The sequence below is a fragment of the Culex quinquefasciatus genome, chromosome 2, assembly GCF_015732765.1.
Source record: "Culex quinquefasciatus strain JHB chromosome 2, VPISU_Cqui_1.0_pri_paternal, whole genome shotgun sequence".
NCBI classification, from domain to species: Eukaryota; Metazoa; Arthropoda; class Insecta; order Diptera; family Culicidae; genus Culex; species Culex quinquefasciatus.
The window spans coordinates 220,071,741-220,092,324 of record NC_051862.1 but is presented as its reverse complement, the minus strand read 5'-3'; the positions used below and the strand labels follow the sequence as shown (position 1 = coordinate 220,092,324).

The 20,584-nt window shown below is 41.3% G+C and overlaps 1 protein-coding gene across 1 annotated transcript in view; it reads left to right on the top strand.

The window, feature by feature from the left end:
* LOC6035749 (nuclear hormone receptor FTZ-F1 beta) overlaps positions 1 to 17,550 on the top strand; it is a 41,075-nt gene extending 23,525 nt beyond the window's left edge. Inside the window, 8 exon segments of the mRNA XM_038252179.1 lie at positions 9,225 to 9,288; positions 12,348 to 13,559; positions 13,617 to 13,828; positions 13,886 to 14,184; positions 14,187 to 14,459; positions 14,522 to 14,671; positions 14,747 to 15,004; positions 15,060 to 17,550. Coding sequence (XP_038108107.1) covers positions 12,433 to 13,559; positions 13,617 to 13,828; positions 13,886 to 14,184; positions 14,187 to 14,459; positions 14,522 to 14,671; positions 14,747 to 15,004; positions 15,060 to 15,161 — 2,421 coding nt within the window. The 5' untranslated portion in view covers positions 9,225 to 9,288; positions 12,348 to 12,432 and the 3' untranslated portion in view covers positions 15,162 to 17,550.
* Positions 17,551 to 20,584: the final 3,034 nt, after the last annotated feature.

Below are 20,584 nucleotides of genomic sequence, written 5' to 3'. Positions count from 1 at the left end.
TTGGTAGGCGCGACGCCCACCCCAATGCTACCGTGCCTTGCTGAATAAAAAATCGAAGTAAGCTTTGATATTCGCTCCGTGTCCCGCTCAACACTCAAAAAAACATTCACGTTGATGTTACGTGAAAAGCTATGTGGTATTTTTCCACTAAAGTTTTCACGTAACTTCTACAAGATGACTCAAGTAGAAACGGAATTGACTTGGCCAGATCATTTCACATCGATTCTACGTGTTTCACACGTAAAAGCTAAATGAATCAATTGATGATTTCTACGTGTTTGTTTTAGCAAACGTTATATGATTTTTGTAGTAGTAGATTTCGGTTTTGCCTCACTTTATTTTATTTTTCGAATAGAAATAAAAATGATGTTAGTTCAATTTGCACAAACTTGGTTTATTTTTCAATAAATGACAAACATTGTAAAGATCAGACTGTTAGAATATTCCGGAAACACCGTTTGCCGCTCGCAGAATCGTCGCCGATGGCCAGTGCCTTGTTCTTTACCTTCTACTAGGTTGTGTCGAAATTGGCCTTCACTCTTGTACTTGAGCACTAGGACGTTTGGGTTTAGTTAGCCGATTCTGCTTGCCTGGATGCACACGGGAACCCGTTTCAAGGCCAGGACGACGTTCGCAACGCATCCGGCCTGACTATCTGACCCTCGATCTGACCACCAGCGGGATGCCCAAGAACGAGTTGTGCAATCTAGACTCGAAATCCTCCGGAGAACACTCAGCTAAACCCGTTGGCCTTGTCCGTGCAATTTTCGGTGGCGTTGAGCACCACGGTAACACCGGCCGCTAAGGTTGAAACGGGCCAGAATTCCAGTGGCCGCTGGGAATAAGATGATTACTTCCAGAGGTCAGATTCTGCAAAAAAGAAAAAAAATAGCTGTAATTAAAATTAATCAAACTTAACTTAACTTACCATCTGTTCCATTTTAAAATAAATTTGGCGAGAACAACTCCAGTTGCAGGCCTTTGCCGTTCGCTATCAATTTTCATACTAAAATAATCACGTAGAAATTTGACAGAATGGCGCACTCCGAGTCTGGTTGATGTTACATTTCAAAACACATAAAAGCTACATGAATAAACCTAGTGGAAAAATACTATAAGGATTTCCACGTAACTTCAACGTGAACACATTTTTTGCCAGAACACTTTCACATTATTTTTACGTGTGTCACGTAAAACGGGCACTTGGAGGGGAAATTCGGGGTTACGTGATTTTTCACGTAGCATCTACGTGTGGATTTTTTGAGTGAAATCCATCGAATCAAGTGAAATAAAATACTGCCGGGTGTCACCTCTCCCGATCATCCTCCCCTTCTACCAGCGGTTCCTCCCCGTAGTTCGCGGTCATTCGCACGACTCTGTGCCATTTCTAGCGTATGTTTCTTCGTCGTCGTCGTGCCGTTTCCGCGCTAGGAGTGGCTGTGCCAAGTTTCGCGCCACTCTTCGTCGGCTTCTTCTGCCTTCTGCGCCGGCCACCAAGTGTATTTGTGTGTACGTTCTTCGTGAATTGAATTGGATTTCAAGGCCGAGGTAACGGTCTGGTGAGTCAACTGGCCTGCCGGCACAAACTCAACTCTCCCATGCTGGGTGAAATCGTAGCTCCATCCCCTAGAGTGCGGTGAGAATCGGTTTGCCGAAAACAACAAAAAAAAAACACGCTTTTCGCATCGCTAATCGAACCCTTCGTAGAAAGTTGACCTTTGGGGCGCAGCTAATCGTTCGCTTCCGATCCGGCGCGGGGCGTCCCTAATCATCCGAGCAGGCTGTGCCGCGCGCCGCGCGGTTACTAACAAAGAGAGAGAGACGTTTTTAATCGCGTGCTCACATGTGCTCGCAATCGTAGTAGGCCGCTAGTGGTGGTGCTGGTCACACACTTTGATTACGGCCTTACGGCCGTGGTGGTTGTAGTAGGCGTTGGATTTGGGGGAGAGAAAGTTGAGCCGCCTTCCGCCATTACTGTGTGGATTGGATTGTGTGTGCTTGTGTGGTGATTTATACGAGGAGAGTATCATCATCGTAGTAAGCTGCGCCTCGTTTGACCTTGAACTTTCCGGCATTGTTGTGAGTTATTACTTTGTGTTGGATTCGTGTTTGATGTGTTATGAGTAATTGCGGCTTTGCTTCTTGCTTTGAGATTACAGAAAGGTAGCGGGGAACGTTCGGTTTGGTTTTGAGTGAATTGACAATACTTGAGTAATATATATCAAATATGAATTCTGCATTCCCTATGTCTTTGTTTCACCATTTTGTACCACCATTTTTGTACAGTCCAGACTCGATTATCCGAAGGCCTCAGGAAAAAAATCACTCCGGATAAAAAACGAAACTATTGGCACTACGCCCCCCGGGGCATGGCCTTCCTCTAACGTGGGATTTCTGCTCCAGCGCCTCTGACGAGACAGGAGAAACCGGGACCGACGTTTTACTTCACCATCCGATAGAAGCTCAGTGGATAAGGCGGGAATCGAACCCGCGTCTCATAGCATCATCGGGATCGGCAGCCGAAGCCGCTACCCCTGCGCCACGAGACTCACTCCGGATAATCGAACCACGAAAAAAATGTTTTCGCTGTGTATTTTTTTTATTGTTGAACATAAGTAAACCCCTAAACTACGCTTAAGTGATTAAGAGCTTTGAAATCCAAGATGGTGGCTAATATGGCGGGCACGATATAATGAAAGAAAATGCATTTTGTTATTTTATGGGGTTGCAGAACTCGAATTGTATGTTAAAGAGAGGAAAATGAAAAAAAATGAATACAAAATGTTCGTGATCAAGTCTGGACTACCAGAAAAAACAAGGTTGTTTGGATAAGACTATTAATACTTCAACTTTCTTTTTTCTTTTTTATTATTCGCTGTATTTCAGCAACCAGAGCTCAATTTTTAAACTACAACAATGATGGACACTATTAAATAAATCGAACAACTGTAATTAAACTTTAAATGGATTTTGTCTATATCGAGCCAAACATTTCATTAGGGCACAAAACCAAAAAGTAAACATTCGGGATTATTCCACTATTCCACTCCATAGAACACTCCCTACATGCCCTCCAAGAATCAGATTGATAGCAAACAATTTCCTATTGAAAAAACCAAAAAAAAACAAAAGGGCACATAACAATGTTCACTCCAAACCAGAAAAAAAGTTTAATTGTGCCCTTTTCTTTTTCGTTAGTTTTTCGTGGTTAAGGAACTTTCTATGTTATAAAGTGAACTTTTCATACATTCTTAACACTAATTCACTTCAAAACAAAGTTTGGTTAACGTTTCACCAAGGGTTTCTGCAGAAAAAACTTCGTCGAAATACAATATTGAATACGGCCCGCGGCTGCTGTTCAGTACACTTTTGAAGAATTTTAATGTTTCACATACCTTATCTGCTCCATTCGATCATAAAACTTCACCAATTATCAAAATTTCCACTGAATTCCTCATTATTTCTAACTAAACAAAAGGGCCCATAAACATCATTCAAAACAACAATCCGGTGACAGCGCTTTAGTGCCCTTTTAGTTCTCTTCGAAATTGCATTTAGAAAGGGCCCATTATGAACAGCAGTTGGAAAGCTAAAAGGGCCTAATAACGAGATTTTTAAAATTATGAGTTTTATTGCGAAAATCAACATAAATTAAGAAGCAGTAAAGCAGAGTTGAGGATAATGGTGTGTTTTATCGAATCATCAGTAAAAATACCATCAGTCATGCTTATTTTTTAAATAGGAATTGAAACAAGTTGTCCATTTTTTGCAAGCGATTTTCTCGAATCGCGGTTTTTGCTTTTGTGCCCTAATGAAATGTTTGGCTCGATATGTTAAAAGCAGTGCAATTTTTTTCTAGTTATTTTTTTTCTATTTTTCCAGAAATATTTTTTTTAAATTAAAAGGTACAAATATTTTTATTTTTTTTTCAGACGACCTATTTATGCCTGTCGTAATATTGTTGTTAATTTTTCTATTCTATGAGTGGTTCTTTAAAAAACAGATTTTATTTTATTTCAAAAACCCTTCTGTATGACCATGACCACATAATATTTTTACTCCGAATAGGCCGCGGGTATTCGGCTCCTCTCCCACTTGCATTTACACACAAGATCCTCTGTAATTACTCTTAGCTTTAAGATCAATGTAATTACAAAAGCGACTCGGTCCTAACCAAGTCCCAGTACCGAAAAGAACCTAATGAAAAAGTTCGACATTTATAATATATTTTAAGTCATTATTTTCAATTTTTGAAACCCTAATATCTTGACTGTCGTAATGGATTTGTGATTTTTTTTATTCTTTCAAATATGAGCAGTTCTTTTTAAAAATACATTTATATCATATTTTGTAAGTTTTTAATTTATTTATTTAAAAAAAAGTTTCAAATATTTTAGTTTGCTTCTGAGTAATTCTCGCTGAAAGTGGACCACTATTTACACAAGGTGCTCAAAAATCAAAAGCAATGTACTTTTCCAATAGCCCCCACCAAGTTATGAAAGAAACCATGTTTGGTTGGTTGAATTTGTCCTCACCTCGGCGCCACGAAGCTAAAACATTTTTTTTAATTGGTAATTTTTTGACTTAGGCCCGTCTACAAATTGCTAATAACTTTGCAAAACTTCAACGAACCCTTGATGTTTAGGGGTGTTTTGGAAAGGAAATGAGCAGAGCTTTCGAATGCACTTGTCAGAAAAATACCGTTCCATACATTTTTTAGCCATAAAACAACAATGTATTTTTAAAAGTAATTTTTGAAGGCCGGCGCCCCGCTTTATCGAAAAACTGACAAATCCATTCGAAAGCTGAGACGATTTCACATAAAGGATCAATAAATCTAAGGTGTATGTTCCTCCTATCTTTTTTAATCTTATTTTGATTCTGAGAGCGCAGCGCTCCGTTCGTATTTCGGGCGCCCAAAATGTTGCATTAGCTTGCCCCAATTTAAGGTTTTGTCAAACAATATACGTGCTCACTTTTTAAATGATAGTTTATTATCCAAGGATCAAGATGCACTATCGTTAATTGACCAATATTTAAGGTTTTGGGTTCTGCCAGGCAATTCAATGTCGAAAAGTTGTTTTTGTTTACTTTTTTTGTTGTTAAATGCTTATTTACAATTGGGTGGACATTTTTACAGTAAAACTAATGAATGTAGCATGTAGGAAATTTCACTACGAACATTTTTCTAGAGGAGAAAACGTAATTTCGATACTCCAACGCAGAGATATTTGAGTTTTAGTGAGAAAAAAAGTGCCAATTTTACAAATTTCCCAGAATTAACAAGCACGGTCTATTATTTACATGCAGCATATGTTTTGGAAGCCAAAGTATGGTTTCTTACAGTTATTTAGGTAGCTGTGTTCGGATCTGCAATCAAATTTCAGATAAACAGTGAAATTTCGAGCCACACCCAAAAGTTATTTGCGGTAATATGCTGTAAATTTAATCGCTAGGTAATTCGGTCATATTTCATCTTTTTGATCACCTTTAATTGATATTTTACTCACGGATTTTTTTATGAAGAATGTTTTTTTCAAGTTCTGATTGTTTTGAGAATGTCAGAAAACCTCGTTTTGTGATTTGGCTGGTTTCAATGTAAACTTAAAATAAATGAAAACTTTAAATTTTTAAGGATTTTTTTTATGATTTTGTGGAACGATTGTATACGTCAGTCATTAATTAATGACGATTTCCATAACTTTGCAAGGAATAGAAAAATCGCTCCCAACCATTTTCACTACATGCAAATAACATTTAGGCGTGGCTCAAATATCACTGTTCACTGTTTATCTGAAATTTGATTGCAGATCCGAACTCAGCTACCTAAATAACTGTAAGAAACCATACTTTGGCTTCCAAACCATATGCCGCATGTAAATAATAGGCCGTGCTTGTTAATTCTGGGAAATTTGTAAAATTGCACTTTTTTCTCACTAAAACTCAAATATCTCTGCGTTGGAGTATCGAAATTACGTTTTCTCCTCTAGAAAAATGTTCGTAGTGAAATTTCCTACATGCTACATTCATTAGTTTTACTGTAAAAATGTCCACCCAATTGTAAATAAGCATTTAACAACAAAAAAAGTAAACAAAAACAACTTTTCGATATTGAATTGCCTGGCAGAACCCAAAACCTTAAATATTGGTCAATTAACGATAGTGCATCTTGATCCTTGGATAATAAACTATCATTTAAAAAGTGAGCACGTATATTGTTTGACAAAACCTTAAATTGGGGCAAGCTAATGCAACATTTTGGGCGCCTGAAATACGAACGGAGCGCTGCGCTCTCAGAATCAAAATAAGATTAAAAAGATAGGAGGAACATACACCTTAGATTTATTGGTCCTTTATGTGAAATCGTCTCAGCTTTCGAATGGATTTGTCAGTTTTTCGATAAAGCGGGGCGCCGGCCTTCAAAATTACTTTTAAAAATACATTGTTGTTTTATGGCTAAAAATGTATGGAACGGTATTTTTCTGACAAGTGCATTCGAAAGCTCTGCTCATTTCCTTTCCAAAACACCCCTAAACATCAAGGGTTCGTTGAAGTTTTGCAAAGTTATTAGCAATTTTGTAGACGGGCCTAAGTCAAAAAAATACCAATTAAAAAAAATGTTTTAGCTTCGTGGCGCCGAGGTGAGGACAAATTCAACCAACCAAACATGGTTTCTTTCATAACTTGGTGGGGGCTATTGGAAAAGTACATTGCTTTTGATTTTTGAGCACCTTGTGTAAATAGTGGTCCACTTTCAGCGAGAATTACTCTTCTTAAATATTGTTGCAGGTTTTCTATCCATTTTTAATCTATCCTTCATAGTCACATTAGATCCTTGGAAAAATCTGTCATCAAAAATATAGCCATCCGTCCGGGGCGAGTTTTTATTCAGAAGAGCCTCTGTAATTTAGAAGTGAAATAAACCGTTCAAAATAGCTGCTTTCCAATATTTAAACGTTTTCAGTCTTGACGTTCTAGCAGTATTCTAGCAGAGTTCTTACAGAGCTGGATATTCTTACAGCATTCTATCAGAGATGTTTCGCCGTTCTAGCAGGATTCTAACAGAACCAGCTCTGCTAGAATATTTTGTGACTGGGTTAGGCTTAGTTTTTTTTTGTAAAACAAATATTTAAAAAAATCGACCTTTTGACTTTCGACCTTTTGTCATAAATTCTACAAAAACGTCTTCATTAAATCGCTAATAACTCGTCAGGGTTAACTCGGATCGTTTTGCGGTCTTGGATAAAGGTGTATGTAAAAAATTTTGCTCAAGAATCTTTGCGGTTTTCTCAGAAAACTTCAACGCAAAAAAGGGACCCTTGTACCGATTTGGCACTAAATTGGCACAGTAACTTATTTTTAGCTAAAGAATTGAACCAGGGGATATCTATTAAGATTTTACAAAATTTTTATTTTTTCTTGTCCCCCTAATCAACAGCTACACTCAACCCCCGGTGGTTGTTTACTTTTTCGTTAGACACTTTTTAGTTTGTACCCCGTTGGTTTGACAAAGTCAAACTAAAAAGTGACGAACCGTCACTTTTTACACTGCGCTCACCTACACTATCAAAACAAACGTTTGCTAGTGTGTGTGAACTCCGTGTAAAAGAGGTGTCAAACGAAAAAATGAACCCGTTCGTTTGACAACAGTTGGTGTCAAACCATCGGGGTTTGAGTGTACCTTGTTGTACCAAAGACACAAAAAGGCTTCTTTGGTCACAGAGAAGAACCGCAATTAGTTTGAGTCTATTCAAAAATTAACTGGGTGTTTTTTGGAAGTGACAGCTGTTTGTTTTCCACATACTCGTTTACAGTTTTCCACATACTCGTTTTACAGTTAAATTGCAAAATTCACGAAAATTTACTGTATAGGTTTGTTTTAGTATTTTTAATAGAAATGATCATGATATACGAATGAATAAGCATCAGAAATGGGTTAAAAATCTCAAAAAATTATTTGGAAATGGTACAAGTGATTATGTTCCACATTACCAATATGACAAAGAACTTTGCAAAAAGCTCTTGAAATGAAAGTTTGTGGATGTAATTTTTGGTTAGTTGAAGTGTAAGTTGTAGGTCGTTTATTTTTGATTGTAACAGTTAGTTTTTGTTTTACATCTTGAAGCAGTCATTAGTTATTACGAAAAAGTTCTCTCGGTGCCAAGAACTCATTGTCATTTGATTGCATCGCAATTTTCTTCGAATAACCTCCGCCAATCAGTCATCTTGAGGAAAAACAATCGAACCATCAGTGCTCAGATCCCAATTACTCCGGTAACTATACGGTTGAACCCGGCCAACGACCACGTCTTCTCCGGTAAAGTCTGTTCTCCTTCTTCAATAGCGAGAGAAAGAGCGAGGGAGTAGGTGTCATTACCGGCGGCTACAGACGTCTTGTCTGGTTGGTTGGTGCCCAATAATTACTCATCTTCAATGTCAATTACAGCGCACGAAGAGAACAGCGTTTGTTCGCCCACGTCGTTCGTTGTCCTTTTGCCCCGTTCTGGAAGCTTTGGGCGACCTCTTATATAAGCGTGTCGAGGGACGACCACGTACCAATCTGAGAGTGGGAACTAATCAGCAGAAAATCTCCAGAACTGCGAGCAAATCAAGTTCGTCATTACGAACGTTTTATTCGTTGCGATATTGGCGATGAAACTTGTGAACCACCCACACAGCCACGTGCGATGAGTTCTGTTTTGCGAAAAAAGTAATTCTCAGTTTGTTTTGTTACAACACTTTTAAGCGACCTCCACAAAGTCGAGGGAGACGACGGACAAGTCAACAACAAAAACGTAGTCGAGCGGTGATGATGATGATATGGAAGCAATTTCTGAGCTGATGTGCTTTTTTTGTGTGAGCTGTGATATATTGTGGCGCGTGGGTGCGTCCATGTGTCATCGCGCGAAAACCGCGAGACGACCTCTAAGACGCAAGGAGACTTGCTCTCGGAGCGTCCTCCCCCAAAGTCAACTCGACTGCAAGAGCAGACAACAATGGGTTGTTTGCAGGGGAAAAAGGAATTACCCTTTTGAAGATAGAAATCGTTCTTTAATTTAAAAATAATATTTCAAAGAGTTGACTTAAGTTTATTACCTTTTGAATACCAATTCTACACGAACAATAATGACACAGTTAAAGTAACTTTCAAACAAATTGGTGCGAGTTTGTCACACTAACTATAAAACAACATTTATTGTAACGTTTTCTTTCTTTCTTTCCAGATATCCTTCCATGCCGACAGACATGTAGCGCCCAGGGTTGCATAATCTCCTGTTATTAGCACTGGTAAGTTTAAATACACAAACAAAACAACCTACAATTACCTTGCGAAGGTTTCGTCTCGAAGAAATTCGCCCCTCCTCACCCAGGAACCTTTAGCCTACTTGGATAACCTTTTCCACTCGTGCACAACCCCCTACATGACTCCTCCGCGCCTACTTCGACCCCGTGCTGTCGTCCCTGCTGCCCCAGAGCAGCCAACTCTTCGCGGTCGTCGTCCATTGTTCAAAGTTCGCGCTGGATGTTGCTCTTGACTCGGTTGCCCCCCATGTAGACCTCGCCGCTGCCACTTCTTCTCGCGTGCTGCTGCTTCGACCGATTAACGGTTTCCGTACTTCGCGTCTCCCTCTACTTCTACACTCCACCTCACCAAGAGCTTGCGCTCACGTCGACGACCTTTCCCCATCATCGTTCTTCTTTTTGTCTTGCTGTTTGCTGCTGGCGTTCTGCCCCATTCAGCGCCGCGGCTCCACACCAATACCATCGCAGCAAGCTTCGTCGTCGGTCGCTAGTGGTGGTCAGCCATTTATGTTGCCGCGGCAGAGCCTACTACGACGACCCCCTCGCGCCTACTACCACCTGTGTCTAGTCTTTGCGTCACCGCGGACCATCAGGACGACATAGTAGGCTGGACGTCGCCGGCGGTTCTTGCGTTGGTGTGTGTTTTCTTGTAATAAAAAGTATCGTTTTATAATCCGCGTGGCCTTGTTCGGATTGGAAAATGTCAAAAAAGCACGATGTCATCGTGTGGTGGTGTTCATAGGGAAAACCACCATGTTTTGTCAGCTGATGAATCGCTTCTTTAATGGACCTCGACCCATCTCGGACGTTGTTGTGGCACACCTCTCCCCTTAGGCACCTTGAACGGAAGAGAAGGTGGCCTACTCGGATTTACGCTTTGTTTGTGCGATGTTTTCACAACTCGCGTAGCCTGTTTGGTCCGAACTTCCCCTACTTGGTGTTGGTATCATGATTTGAGTTTTTTCAAGAAATCTCCAAATTGTGGTCTACAACACCAAAGGTCACCAAGATATCGTGCGACTTGAGTCGCAGTCAGTCAAGTTCACCGCAAATATCGGTAGTGAGTGAAAGAGAAGAAAGACCTCACTCTTAACCCAACTCTCACACACCTTGCAATAAAAAAGTTTTTGCGGTTTTCCCTGAGGTTTGCTGTCTCGCCAGGAACGGTCGACATTTCCTGAAGACGATGGCCACGGCGCGGTTTGGTTCCTCTCGCTGGTCTTTTCTTGGTGTTTGTGTAAGAACATGCAACACGTTTCGTTACGGATTTGGTCAGTCATGGTAGAATCTGTAGAGTAGAGTGGCAGGTTTGGCCTTATTTATCCCGGAGTAAAACGCGGAGTTTTTCTAAACTAACCTCGAGATCGTTATTGACTGCGTGCAAACTCAACGGATGATGAAAACGCACTTGTTGTTGTTCCGCAGCTTTGACAGCTGCACGCGGTGAGACACGAAAAGGAGTTCGGCCGATAAGGGCGACTCGCTGATATCAATAGGGTTGTCCATCTCAACAGATTCAACGGTTCTTAAATTAATCCAAGTATCCACAGGCAGTCAATTAGTTACATTGGCAACATTTGACACTTGAAGGAGATGTCGACTTCACCAGATTAAGAAGTTTGTCAGGTATTGTGAATAACTTCTTTTGAGATTTAGACTATTCGATTCGACCCATTAGAAAACAGAGAATTACTTTCAAAAAGATTTCTAATAAGAAAAAAGTAATATTGAGCAAAAAACCCTTTCAAAAACATAGTCCAGAATTACATCAGAACTTCCCAAAAGTGCAAACCTGTCAACTGGATAGCCATTTCAATTAGAGCCCCTCCTCCTCGTGTTTGCGTGCTCTCGGATTCAAAATTGTTTTGTCCATTTCCGCAAAATTTACTCTCAAACAGTCCGTGTAGTGCGCCGCGGCAACTCTTCCCTTTTCTTTAGCAGTGTGTTTGTTGTTTATCGCTCACCAACACACGCTCGATACTAATTTCGAATGCAAATCCACGGCTTGCTTGGACCGGCTCACGAACGCGCCGCGGCCTACTACGTCGCGCGCTTGGTCTCTCTCTCTCGTTGCGCGCGTGTGTATTGGTGAGAGGAAGCTCATTCGTTCTCTCGTTCGTTCGGCTCGCGCGGACATGGCCGACTGCGATGTGGTGAGGATGACGCACATGCAAGGTCGTTGCGTACAAATTCAACATATCTGAAGGTCGTCGTGTGTTTGTATACACACCAACACACGAAGCGGTTGCTTGGATGGCACGAATACTAGCGCGCGAGTTTTCGTACAAACAATGTGCTTTTTTCCCCCGAGGTTTGGGTGTTTGCGTGTGTGCGCGGGGCTGTGCGACGGAATGCTTGTGGTGGGTGAAGGAGCGAGCGAGCGCGCTGAAAGTACAGTAAGAAAGGTGAACGTGTGTGAGGTCGACGCGGAATTGGAGCTCTGCTGCTGCTGCTGCTGGTCGGGTCTGCAACTTGTTTGTCGGAGAGGAAAGAAAGAAGGTACCTTGGGGACAGTTCTGGAAGACGTTTTTTGAGCGCCTTTTTCGGGACGGAAGAGGATTAATTGTTGTAGGTTTCAACTCAACGAAACGCTAGTGTGTAATGTGATACGGGCCGCAAGTGGTAAGGAAGCCTCTTCGGAAAGAGGTTTTGTGAGGGTGTGTGTGTTTGTGGATGTCCGTGCAAAGGTAAAGGTTAGAAAGAAGAGTTGTTTTGTTGAACGCCAGGGAACATTGTGCTGACGCAAGTGTGCTCCTCCGAGTGGTGGTGCCCTTTAATCTTTTGTTGTCTGCACGGCATGCGGTGCGTGACCTCGAAAGTGGCAAGGCTTAGGACAGTCTGATTAGAAATTTGGATAGAATTTCCTGTTGTTTTGTGACTTTCTGAAAATAGTGCGGCTTCCGTATCCTTTACTTGGACTTAGTAGGCATTGGAAGATGATTGTCGATAGGGACTCGAAAGACAAGGCCTGCTTCTGCTTCGCAATACAGTATTCGCAAAATATTCAAATTAATCCGAACTCTCGTTATGGTTTCTCGTTCCAGAAATGAAATCTGCTTCCATATTATTGTCGTAGCCGCAACCGAGTGTGGTAGTGTGAAGAATAATTATTGAAGCAACACCAGCAGGATGACATCAACGGAGTCGCGCGGAAACGTCTCGGTGACGACGATCAACTGCGAGAATGAAAATCCGGCGTCCAGCAGCAGTGCGTCCGTGGGGGCGCCCTTGGGGACGGGATCGGGAGGAGGGAGCAGCAGTAGTAGTAGTAGTAGCAGTAGCAACAGTAGCAGCACCAGCAATACACCGAATCCGTCGACCGGTGGTTCCGGAACAATCTTCGGGAACGTCGGGATTCGGATAACCGTGCCAAAAATGGAAGAATCCGATGAGTCTGATACGGAACTATCAAACATTGAAAAGACAGCAAAGGTAAGCATGAGGGATGACAGTCGAGCTAGCAAAGGACTGCCGCGGCCAATGTCCTGGGAGGGTGAACTGTCCGAACCGGAAGCGATGATGATTGATAACGAAAATAGTTCTACGGGAGATATGAAGCCAGAACCGCTGATCGTGGTGGCCAAGGAGGAGCCAAGTGGTCCCGGGATTACAGAACCGTTAGCGTTGACCGCAAATCACAGCAGTAGCAGTTCTCCGCTGCCAGGACGAGCAATCAAACCGGAAGTGGGCATTCCGTTAATAAGCCACCATCATCACAACAGCGTTGCGTCCAGCTACGCCAATTCCATTCCAACTAGCAGTAGTAGTAGCAGTAGTATTAACGCTAAGAAACTCCCGGACGTGATCAACCTGAAGTACGAACACGATAACCTACCGGCGGTACACTCTCCGCTGCTGGTCCGCTCCAAGACGACTCTGCTGCCGGCCAACCCCAGTCCGGACTCTGCCATCCATTCGGTGTACACGCACAGTTCGCCCAGTCAGTCGCCGCTCACGTCTCGCCATGCACCGTACACTCCGTCGCTGAGCCGAAACAACAGCGATGCGTCCCACAGCAGCTGCTACTCGTACAGTTCCGAGTTCAGCCCGACGCACTCGCCCATCCAGGGACGACACAACATGTTCGCGGCGGCGGCCGGCGGATCCTACAACGGGTCCCCGCTGCATCACTCAGTATTATACAAGCCGATGATCGACAACGAACAGGCGCTGAAGCTGGCCGGCCAGGAGGAACCGATCTTCGACAGCGAACATCTACCGTCCCCGGGAATCTCCCGACAGCAGCTGATCAACAGGTCTGCAAATGATAACCCCAATTCTAGTCCTTCATAAAATTAATCTCTCAATTTTAGTCCCTGCCCTATCTGCGGCGACAAGATCTCCGGCTTTCACTACGGCATCTTCTCGTGCGAGTCGTGCAAAGGCTTCTTCAAGCGGACGGTCCAGAACAGGAAGAACTACGTGTGCCTTAGGGGGGCGTCCTGCCCGGTCACGATCGCCACCCGGAAAAAGTGTCCCGCCTGTCGATTCGAGAAGTGCCTTCAGAAGGGGATGAAGCTGGAAGGTACGTCGTTCAATTGAGACTTCATAGAAGAGAAAATAAGAGAAAACACATCCACAGCTATTCGCGAGGATCGCACCCGCGGTGGTCGATCGACGTATCAGTGCTCGTACACGCTGCCTGGTACGATCCTGAGCCCGTCCCTGTCCGGCGAGGGCAACAACTTCCCGTACTCGAACAGCCACGGCCAGCGCGGTCAGTACCCGCCGGGCATTTCCGGGCTGGTCATCAGCCAGCAACAGATGAAACTCGAGTGCCAGCAGGACATCAACAGCAACTCGAGTCCTGGCGGTGGGTCGAACGGCGTGCGACCGGGCGTTCCACAGCTGCTGCAGGTGAGTTTTTTTACAGGCCGGCAGTGCGCAAATTAGAGGCTGACGATCGCTATCGTTCGCAGGAAATCATGGACGTGGAACACCTGTGGCAGTACAACGCCGCCGAGCTGGCACGGCTGAATCAGCCTGCACCGCCGGTGGATCGCGCCGCGATCGCAGCGAACCCGCTGCTCTCCAGTGCCGGCATCTCGAGCGAAAGCAGCCCCGATCTGATCGCGAACCTGTGCAACATTGCCGACCACCGGCTGTACAAGATCGTCAAGTGGTGCAAGAGTCTGCCACTGTTTAAGAACATTTCGGTGAGTTTGCTTTTTGGGGTTCGGTTTTTCTGGATTGATCTTGAACTCATTTTGTCTTGTAGATCGACGACCAGATCTGCCTGCTGATCAACTCGTGGTGTGAGTTGCTGCTGTTTTCGTGTTGCTTCCGATCGATGGCGACTCCCGGAGAGATTAAGATCTCGCTCGGCAAGTCGATCACGTTGGAACAGGCCAAGCACAGCGGGCTACAGGTGAGTTGCGCCTGCGATCAAGTGTTTCTAGGTCAGGGTTTGTGAGACAATCTTTTTCCAACTCTCCCCCACTAGACCTGCATCGAACGAATGCTCAATCTGACCGATCACCTGCGGCGACTGCGCGTCGATCGGTACGAGTACGTCGCCATGAAGGTGATCGTGCTGCTGTCGTCGGACACGTCGGAGCTCAAGGAGTCGGAGAAGGTACGGGCCAGCCAGGAGAAGGCCTTGCAAGCGCTGCAGGCGTACACGTTGGCCCACTATCCGGAGACGCCGGCCAAGTTTGGCGAGCTGCTGCTCCGGATTCCGGAACTGCAGCGCACCTGTCAGGTAGGTTTCCGGCGCCAGCTTTTGCATGTTACCGGAGAGTAAAACTGAGCTGCAGCTCTCGTTTCAGGTGGGCAAGGAAATGCTGACGATCAAACCCAAGGACGGCGAGGAGCCGTCCTTTAACCTGCTGATGGAACTGCTCCGTGGCGAGCACTAAGCAGAACTTAACAAGCGCCAAGTAAAAACAAAAAACAGACGATCGTGCCTCAACAATTCTAGTGTTTAGACAAGTGTGTGTGGTCCCAGCGCAGCGGTTGGAACCAAGAGTCTGGGACTGATCATAGTAGGCGCGGGAACGCCTAACATCACTCTTCGCTCTCTGTCTCTGTCTGTTTTCCGCTATCTTCGTTCCGGTTTTTGTTTCGTCGTCCCGATCAACACGCCCGGCTGTCGTCATCGCAGCAGAAAAAAAAATACACTGAGAGAAAAAAAAAACAACCCGAAATCAAAAGTAACTCTTTCTAGAAATTGTGATTTTTACTCTAGACTTGATAAGTAGAGCGAGTTTATTTTATTCTTTTTTTGTAGTTTTAATCAGATATTTAACACAGATTTTTATTTTCTCCCTGCGATTTTTACATTTGTCTGTTGTAAGAAAGTTTATTTAACTACTCGTAGTGTAACCTTTGTTTTATTAAAATGAAGATCGTTCAAAACGTACCCCATGAAGCGCGCAGGCTGAGTCCTGCGGTGGATCCCTTTTCCCAGAAGAGTTGATTTTCGTTTTTTAAACCGATCGATGATTGCAAGTACCAACTAAGTTTCCTTATAGCAGTTTAAGCTCAAGAGCTCATCGTAAGTTAATCGTACCGAGTAATCGCAAGACGAATAGTGTTGACTCTATTCGGTAGCAATAGAAGTTTTCTTACTTTTTAAACCTTACTCGTAAGTGGATAAGTTTTTTTTATTAAACTAGACAAAAATAGCATTGTATTGTTGATTGATACAAGTCCTTTTTGTTAAGCAGCGCTTTTAATCGAAATTGTTTAAGTTTTCTATCGACTTCCAGTCGACACTGCGATACATTCGTGGAATGTACTCACCGGAGGCGATTTGAGAACAAGTAGCAAGAGGTAAATATTCTATTGAAAATCTATAAAATAAACTGAGATAGAGTCGTTTTTAAGGTTTAGAGCTAAGAACAACCGTGTCATCGCAAGATCTTCAGAACGTAAACGTAAATCGAAAAACAGGTGTCAAGGCACGTAACAGCAAAAAAGGTTTCCAAGTTTTTGTAAGGTCCAGATATTCCAGGCGATTCCCTCGAGCCGCTCCTGATCGATATAACGCGATTATATCGAATCGGAGCGAAATTGGGAATCGTTTATAAATATATTTTACGTGTCAATTGACAGCACGAGAGACGGAAAAAGTGTGCCTTTTTCTGATAACAGCAAACCAGACAGAAGAAAACATTACAGTTTTGGACTAGAATAAGACTATTTTTTGTATAGAGAGAGTAGAGGAAACAATTTATCGAAACCGAGAACAACAACAACCGTAAACAGGAAACACACGTCGTAGAAGTGAAGAAAGCCGAATATGTAAAACAACTAGTAAGCATAAATGACTGAACTTTTTAGTCTAGTGTTAGTTAAACAAACAAAAAACGTGAACAAGCAGAAATACACATACACACAAAAAAGAGAGAAAACAAAAAATCTTATATACGTCGTGCGTCTTCGTCGTGTAGTCTAAACCTTTTTGAAACGTGTTTTTTGACATCCGTAATGAAATAAAAAAAAATTCTTTGATAGCTGCAATATATACAAAACCCCCAGACAAACGTGGAGTAATCGGAAGTAGCAAAACAGGAGAAAAAAATTCCTTATATTGTATGTGGAGTGCAATAATATTTTTTTAAACCAGCAAATCGTGTGTAGCTTCCAAAAGAATCGAAAACTACGCGCAGGTAAATTTATGGAGGGCATTTCTAGCTTTCACGAGAATAAAAGTTTACAACAGCAAGATTTCCGAGAGATTGAGACGTTTTTTTATTTTTTTGCGTAATTTATAGAGAGAGTTTACAGTTCGTTTTTGTTTCAGTGTAAATATCGTTTCAGAGCAGCCTTTCAAAACGAATTAAGTTTTTCTTTTTCTCCAAGAAATGAGAAATTTGTGATGAACTAAGTGTAAAACGTAAATAAAAAATCTCTAGTGTAAAGTATCGATGCAACCCAGAGCAGAAACATTTAGCAAAATATACAGCTACTTAAAGCAAACAATCGGCAAAACGAAACTGAATCGATGAAAAATTGCAGTATTTTTAGGAACGTACTTTTTACTCAAACAAAACCCCCTCTCCCTGTTGAAACTCTGCGCATTGTTTATCGTTTTTTTTTACATCTGTTGCAAGTACATTGCAGAATTTTAAAAAAAATCAAAACAAGTTGACGGCAACAACATTTCAGTAGTAGTTTAAATACATTCACGAAAAACGGAGTGAAAAAAATCCACACACTCACACACACATACTGTACTTAAACGAATTTTTAGGTTTATTATTTTGTCTCGGAACGTAACTTTTCCTACCCTTAGCAAGAACACAAAAATAAAACGAGGGGTGAAAATGGGCCGGGCACCGATTAGCAACTAATTGGTGATCCCCACCTCTCCCCGTATTGGGTGGGAACAAAATTGAGAATTTTTAATAAATATCAGTTTATAACGTAACGCACGAGGGGTTTGCTCTTTGATTGTCCGAAAATGTCCCTAACCATGGTCGCAAATCTTGCGTCAAGTGCGCAAACTGTGGTGGCAACCAGACGGCGAAATTTCGAAGCCTTGGTATGAATTATATTACTCCAATAAACAATTTGTAAAAAAAAACCTCTCAACAGCGAAAAAATTAGGTTCACTTGTGGCTTTAAGAAAGCTATGGGAGTCTTTTTACTTTCAACGCCAAATTTGAGTTCTTCATGCATTTTCTCAAATGAGTAGTTTTGTTAGCTCGGAAATAAAAAATCGACAACGCTTTTTTCATGATTCGATTGTTTGAAGTATTTTTTCCCCAAGACTTTCAAGACTCCCAACAGGCAATACAACTAGTCAGGTGTGCAATTAAAAACATTCTTTTCATTCAAATGTTAATACTATGCCTTGTAATTTCAATTTTAATATTTAAAAAACAAGTAATGACTTTCACAGCATTAACATTTTTTGAAAATTATGTTTGCTTTTGGAAAATTATTAGTAATGTTCGTTTGCGTTAAATATCAACAATGTAAAATCAAAATGGATAGAAAATATAACTAACTTTTATTATTTTATCTCTATTTTTCTGCACCAATTTTATTTAAGTTTGAATTAGAGATCTGAATACTGGAATAATAATATAATTAAATTAAATGTCCTTTCAAAATCCAAATTTCATGTTTTTATACTCAATATGTTTATCTGAAATTTTTTATCAAGCAAATAAAAATAAACATCAACTCCAATCAAGTGGTTGGAATCTTCGAATCAGGTTTGAAAACCATGTTAGTCAATTCAGAGTAATTTAAGATAAAATTTTGTTGAAAAAAATAATATTTATTTTGATAGACATTTCAACGGATCTTGTTTATTTGTGTATGTTTTAAGCATATGCAACACAAAGATGTATGAATTATTCTTCTTAAGTAATTGTTAGATGTATTCTGACTGACAGTGATAATTTTCGAAAGAAAATTTGGCGATATATTCATATAACTACGTAAAATTTTAATTCGTCCGTATCCTTGACAAATTTTATAGTGGTTTGAAATGTTTGCATAGTATGAATAGAATTTGTATCTCCTGTTTGATAGATAATATTGATTAATGTTTTATTTGCAAAATAAAGATTTCAATTTTTTTATTCCATTCCTTGAAAATTAAAGTAACGAATGACCTCTCTAGGAGAAAGTCATGTTAATAAAATAAACAACAACCTTGAAAATTAAATATCCTAGTGATGATCACATTAATTTATCCATATTCAGAGCTTTAAACGTTGATAATCGTTTTATCAAAATTTCTCTTTGACCTTTGCTGCTCAAATTTGATCCAAATTTCATGAAACACTTAAGAATTTAAATTTAAAGAAAAGAATGAAAGTTTTCCATAATTTGTCATTGATTCATTAATTTTAAAACTATCAACGTTTTGAAAATCCTTGTAGAAAATGAGATGACGTTTATTAAATTCCAATTTTTGATAACATCTGATGTTTTTTTTCATTGTAAAAAAAACTTGTTCATCATTTTTCTGAAGAAATTCACATGAGCATTTTTAGATGGGCCGGATTCCAAAATCATTTCAAAACCAGCCCGCTTGGAAAGCCGCAGTTTGGTGATCACTGTTCAAGAAGATTGCTACCAGCCAGCGATGGAATCTTTCGACGCTCATCAAGAGAAAAAAAACGTAAATGAACAAGGCTCTCCTCTCTCGCATACGACTGGTAAAGAGGAACTCAAAATATCATCATCTGGATATTTCGGCGGAACACCGATTTCATTACTATATACGCTTGCACGTGTATCGCCACTCGTCGAAAAACGACATGGCACTTTTAGTAGATGAACAATGTTTGCAAACAAAACGTTATAAATGAATTTAAGTGGTGCTAACATTGAAATACACAGAAAATCTTCGACTGATCGATCTTCATCGAGAAGTTCAAGAGCGATTTTCTTCTGCGTGTTTCTCCTTCTCTCTCGTTCGCGTTTGAAAAAAGTTCGCAAGCGATAAAGATTTTTTTTCCGATTTATTCCCTCTCTGCTACCGGAACATGCTAATTAGTTTGTTAAATTTGATTAATTTAAAAGCTTTGTTTTGGAACATGATTGTGATGATCAAATTTCCTTGAACATCAATTTTTTTGACCGGTTTTCGTCTCAGTTGCTGGCTTAGAGAATCACTTAAAATTCGTTCAATTTTTAAGTGAATTGGGTCCTAAAATGAAGCTTGGATTTCTGATATAATTGTTTACAGCGATAAAGCTTATTTTTGTGAGTACAATGACCCTTTGTACGACCACATAGAGTTTAAAATAGATTTTTAAATCAATTTGGAAAAATTAACCTCGCGGTCCTTCTTGACAGAAAAGCTCCTACTTGACAGGTCGTTCCAAGGGTACCATAGTTGATCCATCGAAAAAATGTTGTCTTGTCAAAAAAAAATTCGCATTAAAATGAAAAAAAGTGATCAGAAATGGTTTTTAATCGTGTTTTTTACCGTTGTACATAAAAATTTACATAGGGCTTTAGTACCCAATTTATAATGTATGAGTGAATTTGTACATCGATTGAAAACGCAAGGGGCAAGCCACTCCAAAAAACGCCCGATTCGTATGCACTACACTCAAAATTGCGCCCACTCACTTTGCGCCAAACTCACCACTCCGCGCAGGGTCGGCACCTTTCAGTGCGTGACAGCTCGAAACTCACCTCACTCTCTTGCTCGCGCGTTCTCTCACCGCTTGCCATACGATCTGACAACAAAGTGTACATGCATGCATGTGTTTTGGCTAGAGCCTCTCTCCCTCAATTCATACAAACTCTCCCGCTCTCTTTTTCTCAATGGTCGCGTGCGGGGTGGCTTCTTTCGCCCTCGCGCGCA